Consider the following 21,274-nt stretch of genomic DNA (forward strand, 5'->3'; position numbering starts at 1 on the left):
GATGACGGTCAACTCTAGATTAGCCGTCAGCAGCTGCACAGCGTCAATGAGATCTGCCCCGTTGACACCACCCGGCCCCGCACGGTACCGACTTTGCTCCTTCGGAAAGCCCAGAACCCAAGCATCAAGCACTCTGCGCGGTCCCCGAGTGGCGCCAACCGGCAGCACAAAACCATGGAGATTATGGCAGCAATATTATAAATAAAGAACCACATACATTGCAAACAGGGTGTACAAATCTTACACAATATGATCGTGGTGGTCCGCAGCACCCCTAGCGGGCTAACTCCCCATTCAGTTACGTTGGAGTACCCGTCTACCAGGGAGCCCGGGGGGTCCATGCCTGGGCAAGGGATCACTTTGGAGGGAGGATGATCTCTAGGGGAGAGGGGTAATGAGGGGACAGGGAAAGGAGTGGGTACTAGGGGAGCGGAGTAGGGGGGAGCACAGGATATCTGTAAACATAGGCAACGAGTATTAGATGCAACTGCAGCGGTATCGAACAACATTGTTGGTAAGATGCGTATATCCAAGCATTTTATCCGCCACGGAGCCAGCTCACCCCAGGCCCTCCCGCCCAACACACCGTGGGTGTACATCAGCATGAGTGGACGGGAATTGGGGGATAAAATGAAGTATCGATGTGATGGTATATGAAGGATCGTGGCAAAGACAAGTTTCCAAAGATTATTGTTCCATTTCAGGTGTTTCATGGTGAGGATGGAGCAACATGGCTACCCAGGGGCTAGGGGGGGTTACGAGTCGTGGCGGCCTGCCATGCGTGGTAGGGAAAGCTGGTAAGGGCCGGTGGGGCTGGCCACGGTAGGGGCAAGGGAAGATAGTGGAAGTCTCGGCCAAGTCTCAGTTAGACAGCTCGGTGTGGGAGGGGAAAAAAGGCAGCGGTAATCGGAAGAACATACATAGTACCTGAGATCCAAGTTGTCAGAAATCCAGTTCTCTAAGATGTGTAACGACCGGGGGTTGATACAAGTTGTGCCCGATTTGACTGTCGATGATGGGGATGTTAGACAAGGGGTAATCTGGAACCCAAAGGGGCCTTATTGGTGTGATTAACGATCCATTCCGCGAGTCGGGGTGCAAAGCAGCCTTCTATCTGGGGAGCTCGATGAGGAGAGTGGAGGAGGCCCATCCTGTAGACGAAAATCCGCCTACCATTCCGGAAGATCCACGGGGGATACGGAGTTGCTTGCAAAACCTCTGGAGATCTGCCGGGAACGTGAGGAGGAAGCTGCGGCCCGAGAGTGTGGCAGCCAGACCAAACGGAAAGCGCCATCTGTAAGCGATGCCTCGGGATCGGAGGGATTGCAGCAGAGGCCTGAGGGCCCTTCTATGTTGTAAGGTAATATGGGAGAGATCCTGGAACAGCTTTATTTCCGCATTGTGAAAAAGAATCTGCGGTTTCTCTCTTGCCCTGCGGAGGATGTCTTCCTTCAGACGATAATCCACCAGGCAGCATATTATATCCCGAGGAGGTTCGGCTTCTCTTCCTTTGGGGCGCAGAGCGCGATGAAAGCGTTCCATGCTGACCGGGGATTCAGGTGGCCTGTCTAGCAGGCCGTTGAAGATGAGAAGTAGTGTAGATTCAAGTTGATCCGCCTCCACGGTCTCCGGGACACCTCTTACTCTCAGGTTGTGGTGGCGGCCTCGGTTGTCCAGATCTTCCAGATAGCGGTGCATCTCGAGCATGCGGGTGGTATGTTCATTGGAAGTCTGCCGAGCCCTAGTCAGTGCCGCTGAGTGGCGTGTGGTCACTTCTTCGATCGAGAGGATGCGACCTGTTAGAGAGTGAAGGTTGGATTTCAGCTCCGATATCGCAGCTGATAGCGTAGATTTGATATCCAAGATTAACAGATTTTAATTAAGGTGATAGTAGTGCTGATATTACGATCACATGAAAAATGTTACATGCCAAAACAAATGTAGGTGATGAAAGTTTTTGCAGCTATATACAATACACCAAATCAGTGTTCTAAAGCCTGTGTCACATTATCTATACCAAATTGAATGATACAAGAATGTGTATTATAAATGTTTCCTTTATGCTATAATGTACTTAATGTGAGTAGCACACTCAGAAGCAAGTTCAATGCTGTATGCTTTCAGGTGTTTCTAAGTTTCTTTGATTTGCCCTTGAGTTACTTGTGGATTTGCTTAAAAGGTGTTTATCTTTTACATTATGACTTACTTGAATTGGGAAGAAAAATAGCTCAGACACAATTAAAAGCCAAAGCACATGAGCACTAAGAAAGACAAAAGCTGAATAAAAAGTACAGCCTGCCTCTCATTTAAAGTGTTTTTCCACTTTTGCAGTAACATTTGAGAAAACCTCTCTATAGCTTATGTGTTCCCAATCACATGGCATAACGAAAAGTCATTTAAAAAAAACATATTTACATAGTTACATAGTTCTTACCATTTTAGATGTTTTGTTGCAGCAGTCAAGATAGCTGAATCTAGATTGTTTTTTTCTGAGCACCTTCACAGTGATCTGTCCTTGTAGAAAGACTTAAGACTGAAATTTGAGGATTGTGTTTTTTATTAACTTCATTAACATTCTGAATGCAGAAGTCAGGGTTGTAATCTTTTTAACCCTTTGTTAGGACAGGCAGTGTTTACATCTACTTTACAAATGATAATTAACAAACCCCTCACAACCCAAAGTAAAGATATTTAAACTGCAAGAAGCTTTTTTTTTTTTTTAGCTTATGCTACGTGAATAAGAACATGTAACAAATGGCTGCAAAAGCGGAAATACATGAAGATTTTGGGTTTACTCATAGTGTATACACTGTTTGCACAAGCAAAAATGTAACAAACTGTAGAAAGTATAAACTATTGCTGCAAAATAACTTTTATTTTTTATTTTTACAATTATCTTCAAGTTCTCCAGAATGGAGTTCCATTGATCCAGCAGAGAGAAAGCGTCTATGTCAAACATCTCTTGATGATGGTGAATTCTGGTATGCTAATTTTATCATTTCAGCCATTTGGTGACTATAATTGCAATAGCATATTTTTAAAATGACTTCCATATACTGTAATACACTTCTTATTACCAGAAGCCAGTAAATTAATGCATAGAGGGGGGTTTATGAAAATTGGTGCAGACAGAATCTGGAGCAGTTGCCCATTGTAACCAATCGGCTTCTCCCTATAGTTCAGTTAAGCTTTAAAAATAAAAGGTATTAGCTGATTGGTTGCCATGCACAGCTGCTCCAGATTTTGTCTGCTCCAGTTTTGATAAATTCTCCTCAGTAATTTACAGGTAGCTGATGTAACATCGCTCATCATTTACAACCCTGATTTGTGTAAAATCTACATAAAAACAATGCAATGATTTCCAACTCTTATAAACGCACATTGTATTCACAATAGAAAATATGAATGTTTAAACTGAGAAAATGTACCATTTTAAGAAAAAACTAAGGTAGTTTTGAAATTGATAGCAGCAACGTGTCTCAAAAGACAGGAAAAGGCAACCGGGTGAAAGGGAAAGGGCAAAAAAAAAAGCTGGCAAAGTGGAACTAACAAGGAAGAGCTGGAAGAACATTTTGCAACTAATTAGGCCAATTGTCAACAGGTCAGTAACATGATTTGGTATAAAAAGAGAGTCATTGTCTCAGAAGTAAAGATGGGCAGAGGTTCACAGAGGCGTTGCAAGGTCAAGACGCGCAAATTCAATGCTCTGGACCAATTGTTCCCCCGTGACTAAGTTTTCCCCTCCTGATCCACCGCTGAGATGAGGCTTAAAATCGCCTTATTCTCCAGTGCTGCTTTGTTAATCTAGGAGCCGCTTCTGGGCTCGCTTCTATTTTCCTGGTGCGGCCCCTTCTAGTCTGTCATGGAGGAGAGACTTGAATGAAGTGATTTTAAGCCTCACATTCATGTGAAATGGGGGGGGGGAGCACGGAAGCAGGTCTAAAGACACTGATCCACCATGGAGGCCCGCCACACAGCAATACATTTTACAGCAATGCAGAATACCACCAACTATAGAGGACTACAAATTCTAGCAATATATTATACAGCAAAACGGAATACCACCAGCTATAGAGGAATACATATGCCAGCAATAAATTATACAGCAATGCAGAATAATATAAAGCTAGATACTCTGTGTTGCTCTGTGTGGCCTGATGTCTCCGGGGTCTCAGGAGGGCTGTGCAGGGACTCAGGGTGGGCTGTGGGGGTCTTAGGTGGCCTGTGCAGGGTCTTAGGAGGGCTTGGACTTACACAAGAAGCCAGCTCTTCTTAATGATGGAAAAATATATTTTCTTTTTTTTTTACATATATACAGGAGCAGTGAGCAGGTGTCAATGTGCAGGAGGGTTCTATAGACTTTTTTGTCTGTGATTACTTAGTGTAATGCGCCTAATTGCTCTGTCAGGATCTCAACTGCAGAGTCGGGTTGCATCAACTGGAGCACATCTCCTAGTTGATTGAATCTCGTAATGGGTGAAATCAGTCGGAGCTTCAGTGCCACTCTCAATCATAAAACGGAGAGTTTTGAAGCTACCAGCATCATTTATCACCGGATCTAAACTGAAATCATATTTAGCACGAAAGTGTTTCTCGATATCATACAAGTACAATTTGTAATGGTAGGAATGCAGCACACGTCACATGAAGCAATACATGGAATACCAGTATGAGGTTGATAGCAGTATGTGCGAGCAGTTAATACAGCAGTTATGGGTACCTCCCCGTTATGAGCACAGTATATACAGCAGTGATGGCAAAGCAGGATTTTCCTAATAGCAGTAATGTAACAATCACTACATGCAGCTGGTAAACGTAATGGTAGCAGTCTCTAGTACCAGAGCACACTGACAAGGGGTACTTGCGGTATTGCGGAGAAGGATCCTTCCACGGGTAGATCCCTGAACAAGGCTGTAGGGGAGAGGTTCCCTCCGTCTGCTGATTTGTAGGTTCGTTCCAGGGGAGATAGCAGGGCGCACACTCGTTTAGTGGAACGCCGCTGCTATGCTCTTCCCCTGTATAAATAGGGCCGCCTTGATTGGCCAGGGTCTGCCGGCGTCTGACGGCCGTTGCGTTCCACTGTGGAACGCAAGCCGCGCGTCTCGCTATGGAACACGTCGGCGTTGCGCTCCAGGGTGGAACGCAATACGCCGAATCCATTACACTTAGTGACAGCTCAACTCCCACTCCCTGGTCCCTGAAGTCCATGCCCTCTTACTTCCTGGCTGCTCTGCATGATGCCACTCCTGCTCACCTCTGGATTCGGTGTCTGAAGGTGCATTTTTCCACCCCTAGGCCCCCCTATGCAGCCCCGGCAGTGCCTGCAGAACAGCGGTTGAAGGAGCGGTAAATTCACATCGGTAGGATATCAATAGTAATATTCCTCCTAATGGGGTGCCCTCTTCGGGGCACATGCCCCCTCTGCCCCCCTAGGTTTTGGCCCTGAGTACGGTTAATAGGGCTGGGCTTGCTGCGGTGCATGTTGCATCTGAAGAGGTCAGTGCAGTGGTGTGAATTTTTTAAAAATAAACTACTTGTCCAAGGACTAAAGCGGGGGCCCAAACTACTTGTCCCTCATGACAATCTACTTGACCAATGAGTGCTCGCAATTTGCGAGCGAAATTCAAAATCCATAGTGCAGGGCTGTGCTTGACAGCAGTATTGGGTATAGATAGTACACCCGTACCAGCAGAGCAGAAGGACGGTTTGCCGAAAGGTAAGTATAGCGTGGGGTGGCACATTTTAGCGGGTAATTCCATTTCCCAAATTACTTGGGAAAGTGAAATGACCCTTTAATGCACATTATGCATGATAGAGTGCTGCTGCCCAGCTACCACAATATGGCACTCAGTGGAATGGGGGCAGCACTCACACAATGCCCTATGCCCTAGCCTTATGTAATGTCTTCAGTAATTCTTGGTTGTCTTGCAAAGCAGACAGTCTTGTATTTACAGTTGGCAACAGGTAGACTGTGTTGGTTTTAATTTATCTCATTATTTTTTAACTTTTTTTATTTATTTTTTACTTTATCACGTTTGTATTTTATTATTTTTTACTTTTATCAATTTTTCTTTTTCAGTTTTTTTTAAACTTTTTTCCATTTAACTTTATTGCTATCACACAGGGGCTAACAATCATAGAGGAACATTCCAGCTTATCAGCGCTCAGTTATTAATATTATTATCATTATTATAATACAGGATTTATATAGCGCCAACAGTTTGTGCAGCGCTTTACAATATAAGGAAGACATTACAATCACAATACAAATCAAGACAAGATGGTAAGGAGGGCCCTGCCCGTGAGTGCTTACAATCTAAAAGGGAGGGGCAAGTGATACATGAGGAGGGAGCTGTGTGGGGATGAATTGTTTGAGAACGTGATGGTTGAGCGCTTAGGTTAAGGTGGGATAGGCTTTATGGAATTCCTAAAGGTAGTCAAGGTGGGCGACAGACGGACAGGTTGGGGTAAAGAGTTCCAGAGGTTGGGAGAGACTCTAGAGAAGTCCTGCACCAAAGGCCTTAGTTCAAAGGCCTGCATCTCTGATGGTATGGGGGTGCATTAGTGCATATGGAACTAGGACTCTAGGACTAAGCCCCTGTTTGGGTGAAACACATCAGAGGGTGTGGACCTTGGATGGAACACCAGTGATGTGGTACAAGCTTTAATAAACTAATCCAGCAGAATCCGGTGTGTGGACAGCTTTTCTTCTGTTTGTATGGGCTCATACTGGAGCGAGGATGTGGTCCCAGAGGCAAGCACCTGGTTCATTCCTTTCCTGAGTCGTGGAGGAGTGGTGCTCTTTAGTGTGTTCTCCTTGGAGCTGTTCTTTTTTATAAACCCATTCCATTATTAAATGATTTTTGAATCTGATGCAGTCTTGTTTGGTGCTCTCATTGGATGCTATGCATATATCTTCCATCCTGGACTCCCTTATAAGTGCAACATCCTTTTTTTGTTGAGTGTGACCTCACTGGAGCCATTGTGCATTATCACGTTCCGGCCAATCTTCTCTATATATGAATCCAGCTTCTCTTGTTCCAAGTACTAAATAATACAGTATGTGTGTTAGGAGAATACCTGTAGAGAGTGGAGACTAGTGGCCAGAATCTTCAGGCTAACCACTATTCTTAAGGAATAAGAGGTTGAATAGTCCGAATTGCTAGACAGGAATCCGTGTTGGGGTCACAAGCCAGGTCGATGCAGGAGAAGAGTTTTGTAGTTTGGGTCACAAGCCGGGGTCGTTGCAGTAGAAGAGTTTAGTGTCTTTCTTGAATTGTATTGTGATTGTAATGTCTTCCTTATATTGTGAAGCGCTGCACAAACTGTTGGCGCTATATAAATCCTGTATAATAATAATAATAGTCGGGGTCACAAGCCAAAGTTGATTCCAAGTAGTAAATGAGGTAGCACAAGGCAGCAAACTGGATTATGTGTGGCGTACAATAATCTGGCCAGGAAACAGGGTGGACTTTAAATAGAAGGCCAAGTACTCTGGTGACAAGATCAGGAGCAGGTAAGGCTGATTGAGAAGCTTGGTATGCAGGACAATAGTATGCAGAACTATAGCATATTCAAGTCCAGAAGCAAAGTCCAAGGTGGCAAACCTAATAAGTCATGGTCCAGTGTGTGGGAGACCCAGGCCAGGCAGCCTCCATTTCCGATATTACCCCTCCCTCTCAAGGAACGTTCACCGGACGGTACTCTGTTTGGCTTATCAGGATATCGTCTGTAGAAATTCCTGATTAAATGGGGACAATGCAGATTTTCTTCTGGTTTGCACGAATCTTCTTGAGGACCATAACCTTTCCATCTTATCAGGTATTGTAGTTTACCACGATGCAGACGGGAATCAATACTTTTTTCCACAATTAATTCTTCCTCCCCTTGCACTTGGACTGGGTCTGGTGGAAGGTGTGTGTGTGTGTCCAGGAAAAGGATTCCTTCTGAAGGGCTTTAAAAAAATATATGAAAAACAGGATGGATCTTCAATGAAGGAGGTAGAAGTTTGTACACTACAGGGTTGATTTGTACAATTACTTTAAAGGGACCAATTAACTTAGGACCACATTTTTGAGAAGGAAGTTTAAGCTGCAAATGTTTCGTGGATAGCCAGACCTTCTCACATAATGAATAGGAAGGAATGGTTCGTCAGTGTCTGTCTGCAGACAGTCTTCTATTTACAGTTGGCAAAGATGAATCTAATGGTAGACATTCAACCCAGTCGTCCTGGAGATGGCAGATGAAACAACAGAGATACTGCTCTAAGGTTTGATTAGTTCTTTCAGTCTGCCCATTTTAATTTGGATGGAAGGCAGTAAATAGATTAACTTCAATCCCCAGAGTAGAACAGAAGGTCTTCCATAGTCGTGACGTGAACTGGCCTCCTTGATCCGATACTATTTCATCTGAAAGACTATGCAGTCTGTAAATTTCTCGAATTAGAATTTCTGCAGTGTCCTCAGCTGTAGGAATGCCAGTGATGGGCACAAAATGGGCCATCTTTGTTAAACAATCTACTACTACCAAGATAGTTATAAATCCCTTTGATGGCGGTAGATCAACAATAAAATCCATAGAAATGAATCCTCTGGGTCGAAATGGCACAGGGAGGGGTTGTAGTACATCTTTCAGGTAAAAAGGCCACCAAAAAAGGTACAGGCAAGGAGGTCTACTGTCGTCTTAATTCCTGGGTGAACAGCAGATTTTGAATTATGTACCAACTGTAGCACCTTAAGTTGTGCCTATTCGGGGATGTACAGTCTATTTTCAAAGGTCCAATGGCCATCATAAAAGTCCATATGAATGGTTTCTGGTGGATCGTTTAAGAGTGGATCCCTATTATAAGCTTCTTCAATCTTTGTAAAAAGCTTTGCAGGGTACAAGTGTCTTTCTTGTAAGATAGTAGTAGCTGGTTCCAAGTCAGTAGAAGAATTATCTGAGATTCTTGACAAAGCATCCGCTTTTACATTTTTACATTCTGGCTGTAAGAAATCACAAAATTAAATCTTGAAAAAAGAGAGTTAATCTCACCTGCCTTGCATTGAGCCTCTTTGCAGATTTTATATATTCAAGATTTTTATGGTCAATGAGGACAGTCACAGGGTGTGTGGCACCCTCCAGAGGATGTCTCCATTCAGTGAAGGCCTATTTTATCGCTAACAGTTCCTTGTTACTGATACTATAATTCTGCTCTGCTGCTGTCATTTGGCGGAAATAAAATGCACATGGATGTAATAATATGTTTTCACCAATTCTGATAAAGGACTGTTCTAATGGCTGTATTTGAGGCATCCACTTCTACTATAAAAGGAAGTTCTGGGTTAGGGTGTACAAGTTGCAGTTGTGAATAAGGTTTTCAAATGTGAGAAGTCCATTTCCGCCTCTGTGGACCATTGAAAACATATCTCCTTTTTAGTCAAATGAGTAATGGGGGCCCACCCCCCCAATGCAGACTGTAAAGAAGACAGAAAAGAAGAGGCCAAACACTCACCAGGCTGCACAGGAAAGCTCCCACCAGCCACAGACTGAACCATCACTGGGGCTGCTGGAGGAGCCTGATGGCTAGCCTCCTTCCTACTGACTATGGACCTACGGCTGCAGAGATTTTTTTGACCCCAGGGAACTTTGTTTGCTGTGTGTATTTTCCTGTTTAATGTTTTATCTAGAGAGAGAACTTTTCACTATTTGACTTGATTTGAACCATCCGGACTTCCATCTTGTTTGGATACCATTTCTGCTAAACATATTTTGTGAAGGCAGCAGTCTGGAGTGGCCATTGTTTGGCATGATCTGATTAAGGACATTCATTAGGTTCAAAGAGTGTCTGTGCTTAAGGAATTCCAATGCGGCACCCGGCTGTCTGGGGGAGGGGATTGGTCAATGTAACACACTGAACTCTTATCTGATTCTGTGAGGTATAAACTCTGTGTGCTTTCTTCAAAAAAACAGTTCAGGTTTCCACTACAAAGTCACTTGCTTCTGGTTCCAGCACCCAGGGAACAGGCTTAAGATGGAGATAGCCAGTCGGGGTATCAGGGAATCCGTCACCTCTCCTTCTGAGCGAGCGTCCATGACCTCCTGGCAGCCGCTGACCTGATTCCCACCAGGCTCAGATCTGGCATCTCCAGGGTGAACACGATTCCTGCAGGCTTATTCACCCTGCACAGACGTGTGCAGGGCACCTCTACAAGACCCCTTGAGCGCTGGTCTGCTCACAGGGGCCACCAGCAATCGGCATGGGGACAAGTTGCTTTTCCAGGGGCGACCTGCAGCCAACGTGCGAAACTCTATAGCGTACTGTGCCACAGTTCTTGTGTCCTGCTTTAAGTCCAAAAGAGAGCATTCAGCTGCCGAGATCCTCTTAGAAACCCTCCCAGTGCCGAGGGCATGTCGCCTGGTGTGGAAGGGAGGGAGGGGGGCGCTCGCTCGCCCACCCCCTTTTCGGCCCTGCCGGGCCTATGCTCGGATCAGGGGTCTGGTATAGAATTTTAGGGGGGACCCCACATTTCCTCCCCCCATTTTTGGGGGTGGGGTTCCTCATTAAAATGCCTACCAGACCTTAAGGGCCTGGTATGACTTTAAGGGGGAAGCCCACAAACTTTTTTTTTTGTTACATGGGTTCCTTCCTAAAATACCTACCAGACCTTAAGGGCCTGGTATGACTAAGGGGGAACCCTATGCTTTTTTAAAATAAAAATTGGGTCCCTCCTAACCCTAAAGGGTCTGGTATTGTTTGGGAGGGGGAACTGCACGCTCTAAGTATAAAAAAAAAAGTTTCTTCAGAACTATCAGTTTTGCTGCAGCAGGTTCTATACATCATACAGATGTGCCATTTTACAGGCAGGTTAAGGGGACCCCCCAGGCACGATATTTGAAGGAATTTTTCATTTTTATTGTTACCCTTTAAGTGATGTTAAAATCACTGTTCCTTCAAAAACGTTTTTTTGGGGGGGGTTTTTTGTTCATTGATTCCTGTCGGCTAGTGCAGTACCCGGACCCTCATACACCTTTTATGACCATTAAACTTGCATATAAGCCCTCTTAAAGGGCACAATCGTTTTTGAAAGTTCTACCCCCCTTGACTTGCATTGAGTTCAAATTCGAACTTTTCGGACATTCGAATGTCCCAATACGAACCAAACTCGGGCCTGTTCAGACCATCACTAGTCAAAACCTCTGCCCGCCTCCTGACTACTCTCCTGGATCCTGACTTGTACCTCGCTGTCAGACTGTTGCCGACCCTGCCAGCCTGACCACGTCTTCGCCTTATCCTCAGCCTATGACAGTGGATCCTACTGAGGTGGTGAAGGCTATTACACAGCAAGGACAATTGCTTGGTGCCCATGAGGCACATCTGTCTTCCCTGGACACTAAGCTGGGTGAGCTCACCTGTATGATGAAATCCTTGCGCAGGCAAGCCCTCCAGCCACTTCAGTACCATTCCCGGCTGTGCCTTCTGTGCCTCTCAAAAGCCCCTTGCCTGAAAAATTTGGGGGTGAGACTGAAAATTGCAGAGGTTTTTTAAACTTGTGTCAGTTACACTTTCGTAACAACCCTGAGGCATTTAGCCCTTCTACCACGAAAGTGACTTTTGTGATATCCTTACTAAAGGGCAAGGCCTTGGCATGGGTCACCCCATACCTTGAACGCAATGATCTATTGCTACAAGACGCTGAGAAGTTCTTTGATCAACTGGGTAGGATCTCGGCAGCTGAATGCTCTCTTTTGGACTTAAAGCAGGACACAAGAACTGTGGCACAGTACGCTATAGAGTTTTGCACGTTGGCTGCAGAGGCAAACTGGGATGCTAGTGCACTGTGTGCAGCCTTCCACAAAGGACTTACAGATCGCATTAAAGATGAACTGGTTTATAAGGATCTCCCAGGTGATCTTGAAAAATTTATTGAGCTATGTGTCCGCTTGGATGTTCGCTTTCATGAAAGGTGTCAGGAGAAGAAAAGGAGTCGTAAGGGGTCGCGTCCAGTGTATCGTTTAGCTCCCCATTTCCAAACACCACCTGAGCCTGACCCGGAGACTTCAGTTGAGCCTGCAGAACCAATAGCGACCATGGAAGTCAATCGTTTTCATTTGTCAGAAGCCGAAAGACAGAGAAGACACTCCTTGGGTCTATGTGTATACTGTGGATTAAAGGGACACATATTATCCTCTTGCCCTTCCCGTCCAGTAAAAGGGAAGGTCTAACCTGTGTCAGAGGAGCTGGGTTAGACCTTGTTAATCATTCCTCCAAATCGAAGTTAACAGTACCTGCCATAATCCAGGTAATGTCACGCCCTGTGCACTGTGAGGCCTTTGTGGATTCTGGGGCAGCTGGCATATTCATGGATTACAGTTTTGCTAAGAAGCACAACATCCCATTAATTTACAAGCCCATACCCCTGCATGTCACTACTCTATGCGGCCAGCCATTGGGAAATGGCATTGTGGAATTCAAGACGACACCTGTTACCCTTCAATCGGTGCCCTGCAAAAGGAGAGGATAACCTTATCTATAATTGAATCTCCCTTCTTGCCTGTGATATTGGGATACCCCTGTTTGCAACAACACAACCCATCTTTTGACTGGCTTCATACATCACCCCAAGAGACTAAACTCCGGTATCTTGGCTTCTGTGGAGACACCATCTTCTCTGCCACATGAATACTCACAATTTGTGGATGTTTTCTGCAAACAGAAAGCAGAAGTCCTACCTCCACACCGTACTTTTGACTGTGCAATTAACCTGATTCCTGGAGCATCACTTCCCAGAGGAAAGACATATCATCTATCCCAGCCAGAGCAGAAGTATTTGGAGGAATATATACAGGACCGTAGCTTCTGGCAATTAAACTGGCACTGACTGAATGGAGACATCTCTTGGAAGGGACACTAAAACCTTTTATGATTCTGACAGACAACAAAAATTTGATGTATCTTCAGTCTGCCAAACGTCTGAATTCACATCAGGCCCGGTGGGTCCTTTTTTTTTTCCTGTTTCAATTTTATTTTGTCATATATTCCAGGACACAAGAGCAGGAAAGATGATGCTCTTTCTTGTCAGTTTATATCCTCTGAACTTGTCCAGCTCACAGAGCAGTACATAATTCCCCCACACAAGATTGTAGCACAGATCTCCACTGCTCTACTACAACAGTTACAGGGAGCTAAAACTTGCATACCTCGAGGTAAGAAGGTACCACCAGGCTGTCTGTTTGTGGCCCCGAGACTCAGGAAAGCAGTACTTCTCTGGGCACAAGATGAAGTACTTTCCAGGCATCCAGGTATTACCATCACCCTTAAGACCTTGCAAAGTCACGTTCGGTGGCCGGGAATGAAAAATTTATGTAGTCGACTATGTAGATGCCTGTCCAACTTGTGCTGCCAAAAAAGCACCACGCACATTACCCCCTGGATTACTTCAGCCACTAAGCATACCTCATCAGCCCTGGACCCATATTACTTTGGATTTTATCACAGATCTTCCTAAATCTGATGGTATGACAGTTATATGGGTCATAGTGGATTGTTTTTCTAAAATGTCTCACTTTGTACCACTTTTGGGACTACCTTCAGCTCAAATTCTCTCTGCACTCTTCCTATTCCATATTGTCAGACACCACAGGATACCTACTGGCATAGTCTCAGACAGTGGTTCCCAGTTCATATCCCAATTTTGGAGATCCTTCTGCAAGAAATTATGGATTATGGTGTCCCTCTCTACTGCACACCACCCACAGACTGATGGACAAACTGAGTGTATGAACCAGACCCTAGAGACCTATCTTTGCCATTATGCCAACTCGCTACAGTGCCTGTTTCCGGACTATTCTTCTGCCTGTCGATTTTGTACCTTGCTGCTCATTTGTGTCAAGACCTCTATCTGCCTCCCGACTACTCTCCTGGATCCCGACTTTGTACCTCGCTGCCGGACTGTTGCCAACCCTGCCTGCCTGACTACGTCTTCGCCTTATCCTCAGCCTAAGATCCACTTCAGACTCAGCCTACTACAGGTGCGTTTCACCGCTAAAATCTCTCCTTTAACTGGCTTCTTGCCTCTCTCTCTGACTAATACTTTGAATGGAGGGTGCCTCCTGTTTAGACCTCTGTAATCCACAGTCATTCGACAAGTCCCATCCGGTATCTCTACTGGAAACACTTGTTATGGAAATTCGCTTGGTTCAACGCACAAATTCATGCCGCACTAAACTGCGCCAAAGTATGTCAAACACAAAGAATTTCCCCCGTGCTTAAAAGCACAGTTGTACTACGCTCTTTTGTGCAAGGACTGGAAGTACCTCTGTAGAGTCATGTAGAGTTAGGACACAGGAGACAGGTGTTGCTTGCTTGCGAGGTTCCATGCTTCGAGAATCAGCACAGGTATTTGTTTATTTTTTTATAGCTGCCCAACAGAAAGTGATGTCAGACAGGAAGTGATGTCTCACACAGCAAACCAGGAAGTGATTTCAAAAAGGAAGTGATTTCAACAACCAGCAAACCAGGAAGTGATGTCAACAACTAACATCACTTCCTCAATACATAGCCAGTCAACAAAGCACATGTAGTAGAAGTGGTGTGCACAGAATTAAACCCGTGTGCACAGCCGCATGTTTTCCTAGCCACCATCTTTCCAGACCCACAAACACAATCTCCCATTAGCACTGGAGCGAACCTTATCCAGCACAGCTCAGTGAGCAATGCCCAATAACGTTACTATGATTGTCATGCGTCCTTTTTTACAGGGCCAACATCATATTATCTCCAGCGGTTGATCAGGCGCACTAGAGACAACAAACGCACGTTCCTTTCATATACTGCGTTCCAAACAAATGCATCCACGCAAGCCAATAAATCCATGCATTGTACGTGGGCCCCAGCCGGCGTCCATACATTCGCCAAGAAGACACTGCTCCGCCGCACATAAGATATCTACTCCAATGGTTTACTCTTAGTGGGGATTTAAACCGGGTCACGCTCCAATTGGGCGTGACGCAGCAAACCCTGACACGGAGAGACATAATGACAAAATATTACAGTACACTAAAAACACATCCTAGTAAAATTTCCACAACACACTGGAGCTGAGAAAGGACTTACAGCAGGTCTAAGGATCCCTACTCTCAGCAGTTCTTGAATAGTCTCCCCAATTTATTTGTGGCCTCATGGCAGCCTATACTGCTTAAGACTGATTGGCTTCTCTGGTGGAGGAATGTAGACGGGGGTCCATTTTGCATGACCTCTGACCACAGCCTTCACCGTCCCTACAAGATACGCCTTGTGTGGATACCCGAATATGAATGTACCCCGTTCAGTCTGGATTGACTGACCTTGAAGTACATCCATACCAAGAATATTTTCAGGCAATTCTGACACTAAAACATTTGTCCAAAATCCCGTTCCCTTGCCAATAGCCAGTTTCACCCGTGTCCTAATTGCTCCTTTGTGATGGGAGGGATTACCATGTAAAAGTCTAACTTCAGCTCCAGTATTTACTAAAGCCATTACATGTGTGGGAGAAGAGGACTTCCCCCACCATACAGTGACAAGTACAAATGGCCTTCGGTCTCCAGCTGTCACTGTTCTCACTGCTATCACTGAAGACCTGCCTTCCCTTCACAAAGGATAAGGAACCCCCCAGGTTCTCCTTCCTGAGACTCTCTAACTCCACCCCAGGGTAAAGGGATTTGGGTTTAGGTTCATGGCCAGTTTTGGGAATTACTTTGGGACTAGTGGGAGGGGTCTGTTCTATCTCATCTAACCCTAGGCTAATGTTGTCAACACTGGTGGTGTTTGTAACCATGGCAGATTTCCCCACTAATTGTTTCCACCTCTTCATCAATTCTACAGTAGAAACCCCATGTATTTCATCTCTGGGTACTCCTGCCTTTAATAGGTCCACCCACATTTGCCTTCTAGAGATAACTATTCTATTTTTCTCTGTACCTCCAGTCTTCCCTCCTGACCTCCCAGTCTTCTCTGTCTTTTTCTGCTTCCTTTCCCCCTGTCTGTTTTTAACTTGATCACCACCAACACAGGTTTTGTTTTAGTCTCTTCTAGTTCCCGAAACTGGTTTAAGGGTAGTGGCTTCATGAATCTTGCTGTTTAATCCCAGGCCTCCCAGCAAAGACAACAAAGGAGCTCTGAGATTAAATGGCATAGACTTCATCAGCTTGGAGCCCAGAGCAGACATGAACGGTTCCATATCTGGGCCCATCCATTCCGGCATCTTAATTAGTCCAGTTATACAGCCCATCTCGTTAACCTGGCAATACCTTCTCTCATTGTTCTTCAAGAGGAGGCATTTTTAAGGTCACTAGAACTAACATATACCTGGACTATCCCATCTCTCACAAGGTCTAACAGTGAAAAAATTCATAGTAAACTCTAGGGCCTTATGCATGGCCTGGCAGAATTGTGGATCATGGGTTAACACTCCCACAGCCACTGCTTCTTTGCCTGACAAAAGAACGCTGTCTGCCCCATCATCCCACAAACATAGGAGCCAACTTAATAGGGGATCCCTAGACCTCTGCTTGTATTGTTTTGCCAGTTCTTGGGAGTTCAGTTTGCGTAGACTCCCTTATGTCTTCAAATTCTACATCTCTGGGGTGGCGGTAATGCACCTCCCCATCTGCCATATCTTCTATTATGCTGCCTCTTCCTATGCTTAGCAATAAGAGGTCTGGCACACTGTTTCTTTCCCAATGAGTGATCATCATCAAATGCTATCTCCTCATCCTCACTATCACCTGAGGATAGAACATGTTCACAATCCCAGTTATGGGATGTGACAATGACACGCACCCTGGCTTTGCTATCTGGTCTATGGCCTTTCTTTTTCCTTAAAGCAATTAATTGATTTGGTCATGAGGGCTGCACACCGTTCTTCCAAATCATCGGCCCGACTAGCAGTTGACTGAACATACTCCAAGACAACTGCTAGGTGGACTTTTAACGCCTTAGCCTCTGCCTCTGTTTTTTCCCTTCTTTTTGTTTCAGTAGAGAGAGTACCAACCAGATAAGGACACTGCCTTCTTATTTGTTTTGCTCAAACAGAATTTCTCAAAGGTAAAATTTGCTAAATCATCTGAAATGTTACCACTCCATGACTTATTAAAAGGAGATGGATACTTAGCTAATTCCTTAGCAAAAGGCATCCACTGACTATCTCTGGCCCAAGCAGGCATGTTGCACACCCCCTCCTGGACACCAGAAACATCTGCAACCTTGCTGGCCCAAGCAGGCAGGTTGCACGCCCCCTCCTGGACACCAAAAACATCTACAGCTTTGCTTTTCCTAAACAGTTTACACAGCATTTTCCCTAGCACAAGCAGAAAACACTTTTACAATTGGGTTTAGTACAAATCCTGGCCAACAAGCCCCAACTTGGATTTAGTACAAAACCTAAAGACTGGTCTGTTTCAGTTGAGTCCACTGCAATCCCGGGCGAGCCCCCAACTGTAATGCTCTGGACTACAAATCCCAAAGATGTAAAGCTTTTCCCAAGGATGAGCCCAAATGTAAAGCTTGGCAAAACGATAATTTCTATTTTGTTTTTCTGTTCTTGCAGTAAAGCTCAAGGAAAACTAACCCAGTAGCATTTAAAGTACTTTACTTGGTGAAAATGCTGCGGTTTCAGACTTAGGAAAAGCAAAAGTAAAACAAACATACATACAGGCTGCTACAAACAAACAATTACATGCACCCACGCCACTATCCTTCTGGTACATGTAATGGTTTCTAAGAGAGGAAACACTAAATAGTACTTAGCGTAGAGGCTACATATTCCATAAATTCCGTAAAGAACTGGACTTCTTGGCAATTAAGCGTTCGCAGGAAAATGGCTTCTCATTGCAGTCACTGGTGTCTAGGTCCTTTGTTTTAGAGTTCCATGATGAGACCTCCCTTGGTCAGAGTGATGTCCTCTGTTGCTCAAAGTTCCATTCTGAAGACCTCTTCTGAAGTCCTCCCTCACCTTTGGGCTGCTGGCTTTTATTCAGAGAAAATGGCATCCCACCTGTGGGTTGGACCCCTTAAGCAGACCCTGTGTCTCTTTTGCAAATGTCATATGCGTGTGTGTGTCTGAAACATCCATTAGCATTCTCAAATATATATATATACACTATATTACCAAAAGTATTGGAACGCCTCCCTTTACACAAACTTTAATGGCATCCCAGTCTTAGTCCATAGGGTTCAATATTGAGTTGGCCCTCCCTTTATCGCTATAACAGTTTCAACTCTTCTGGGAAGGCTGTCCACAAGGTTTAGGAGTGTGTCTATGGGAATGTTTTACCAGTCATGTTGCTGGTGTGCAGTCATATTGGACCAGGAAGGGACTTCTGGCTTTAATATGGTCAGTGAGCGGAGCGGCCCTTGTAGCGAAGTGAGGAATAAACCTCCGATAGTAGCCTACAAGTCCCAAAAAGGCTCTGACCTGTTTTTTCCTGAGTGGTCTGGGACAGTTCTGTATAGCTCCTACCTTGTTCATTTGCGGTTTAACAAGTCCTCTGCCAACCAGATAACCCAAGTATCTAGCCTCAGCTAAAGCCAAGGCACATTTAGAGGGGTTGTCCGTTAGTCCAGCTCCTCTAAAAGTGTCAAACACTGCCTGCACTTTGTCCAGATGGCTTTCCCAGTTTGGGCTATGAATGATCACGTCATCCAAGTATGCGGCTGCATACTAGACATGTGCGATTCGTTTCGTTCCGAATCGAATTTCGGACAAATTTTCGGAAATTCAGACATTCGAGTGCATCCGAATTCCAAATTAAAGCTAAAACGAATGCAAACGAATCCGAATTCCCGAAATTCGTTAGCGGTAGTCCGGTCGAAATTTCGTTTATTGGACGAAATTTCGTTAGCAGCAAAGTGACATTAGAAAAAAAATGTTTTTTACAGTCTGCAGAAGATGAAAAAAAGAGTGAGGTTCCCCCCCAAATCATACCAGACCCTTTAGGTCTGGTAGGAATGTTAGGAGGGACCCTCCCCCAAGTTAAAAGCAAAAAAAGTGCGTGGGGTTCCCCGCAAAATCCCTACCAGACCCTTTAGGTCTGGTAGGAATTTTAAGGGGGAACCCCGGCCCCCAAAAATGGGTCCTACCAGACCCTTGATCCGAGCACTGGCAGGGCAGGAAAGGGGGGAGGGACGATCGAGCCCCCTTCCCTGCGCCTTACCAGGCCGCGTGCCCTCCGCATTGGGAGGGTGTCCCCGTGCCGATGGGGACAAGGGCCTCTTCCTCACAACCCTGACCCGGTGGTTGTGGGGGTCTGCGGACAAGGGGGCTTATTTGCAGCGGGGTACCCCTTTAAATAAAGGGGGCACCCAGATGCCGCCCTCCCCCCTTGTGAATGAGTAAGGGGTACTTGTACCCCTACCCATTCACTAAAGGGTTAAATCAAATAGTAAAAAGTCCAGACTTTTAGATAAAATCCTTTAATTAAAAAAAAAAACAAAGACTCAATTTTTGACTAATCCTTTAATTAAAAAAAAAAATGGCTCCATCGATGTAATCCAGCGTCAATCACGATGCACGACCCCCGCCAACCTGCCGAAATAAAAAAAAGTCCCACCGCATGACGACCACCCGAACCCGACGAAAACTCACCGCAAAATGACATTCAGCCCGAGTGTCAACAGATGGGCGAACAGAGGGGGGGAGGGAGCCGTGACATAACGGCTTGCTCCGCCCATTTGACATTCTCAGCTGTCAAATACTACATCGCATTCGGAAACTCCCGAATGCTATTCGGGTCTGTGAGCCGAGGTGTCATATGAAAAGCATTATGACACCTCAGCTCACAGACCCGAATAACATTCGTGCATCGTGATTGACGCTGGATTACATCGATGGAGCCATTTTTTTTTTTAATTAAAGGAATAGTCAAAAAATGCGTCTGTTTTTTTTCCAATTAAAGGATTTTAAGGTTGTGAGGAAGAGGCCCTTGACCCCATCGGCACGGGGACACCCTCCAAATGCCGAGGGCGAGGAACTACCACTGCTAAGACCAGACTGCCCTCTATATTGGCCGTAGGATACCGCACAGTACACCCATGAATACACAGTACACCCATTGTTTTATACTTCTGAACCCGACAAGGTTTTACTAATTTACTGGCTAGCAGAGTTAGGGCACTGCCAGAGTCCACCAGGGCTACTGTCTCTTGTTTGTCCAACAGAACAGGTACTCGGAAGGTATGTCCCCCTTCCACCAGGCCTGCTAAACAGATAAGCCCACAAAAGTCTGAGAAATCTTCCCCTAGTGCACACTGCATTGGCTCAGGAAGATTAGGGCATCTCGCCCTGACATGTCATTTTGCGCCACACTCAAAACAAGTTATGGAGTTTCTCCTAGTGTGGTCCTCTTTCCCAGGGTTTTGACTTCTAGAGTCTGAAAAACGGGCTCCCAATCCGAAGTCTGCTTCCAATCCACTCTTCCTGTTTCCCGGTCTCTGGGTTTTTCCACTCGACCTAGTGAGAGATCGGTCCAAGTCCTTGGCAGACAGATATCGTTCCACTTGTGCGACCATGCTATCACAGTCCAGGGGATTTCCCTCAGTGACCCATTCCCGGAGGCCATTTGGGAGCTCTCTCACATAACGGTCAAGCATTTCTATGATCTGTGCAGGAGTTTGAGTCTCTGGTTTGAGCCACTTCCGAGCCAGATGGATTAGGTCAAACATCTGGGATCTGGGAGCTTTTCCTTCCTTGAACCTCCAGTTGTAGAAACGCTGGGCCCTTACTGTTGCAGTCACCCCTAACCGAGCCAGGATCTCTGCTTTCAGTTTGGAATAGTCCGCAGCAGCCTCCTCTTCCAGGTCAAAATAGGCTTTCTGTGCTTCTCCCAGGAGAAAGGGTGCAATAATTCCAGCCCACTGTTCTGGAGGCCAGCCTTCTCGGACCGTTCAAACGCTGTCAGGGATACCGGCACAGGTGACCCCACACCTGCGCAGGTACCCACACAGGCAGACCAAACACTTATGACCACACCGGACAGGGCAGTATGTATTATATACGGTTTAATAAACAGCAACACTAAACAACACCCAAAAGCAAACATAAATAAGTAACATCAACAAGACTACAAGCAGGTAATGGCAACAGGAGGTATCTAGGACTGCAAATGGGTAACCGGGCTCGAGACACAAACAGGGTTCAGGACTGGTAACAGGACTCTGGACGGAAAGCAGGGTTCACCGGAAATGGCGACAGAACGGGGAACTCAGGACTCACAGGAAACAATACTGAGCCATCATCCTGACTGCAGGGAGGGTTTC

At 45.4% G+C, this 21,274-nt stretch overlaps 1 protein-coding gene across 1 annotated transcript in view; it reads left to right on the forward strand.

The window, feature by feature from the left end:
- Positions 1-2,068: 2,068 nt before the first annotated feature.
- The window catches only part of LOC108799034 (calpain-9-like), a 214,315-nt gene continuing 195,109 nt past the window's right edge, over positions 2,069-21,274 (forward strand). Inside the window, exons 1-2 of the mRNA XM_018570847.1 lie at positions 2,069-2,079; positions 2,904-2,981. Of these exons, the coding sequence (XP_018426349.1) occupies positions 2,069-2,079; positions 2,904-2,981 (89 nt within the window). The remainder of the gene's footprint in view (positions 2,080-2,903; positions 2,982-21,274) is intronic.

The sequence above is a fragment of the Nanorana parkeri genome, unplaced genomic scaffold, assembly GCF_000935625.1.
Source record: "Nanorana parkeri isolate BGI_ZX_2015 unplaced genomic scaffold, ASM93562v1 scaffold1609, whole genome shotgun sequence".
Classification (NCBI taxonomy): Eukaryota; Metazoa; Chordata; class Amphibia; order Anura; family Dicroglossidae; genus Nanorana; species Nanorana parkeri.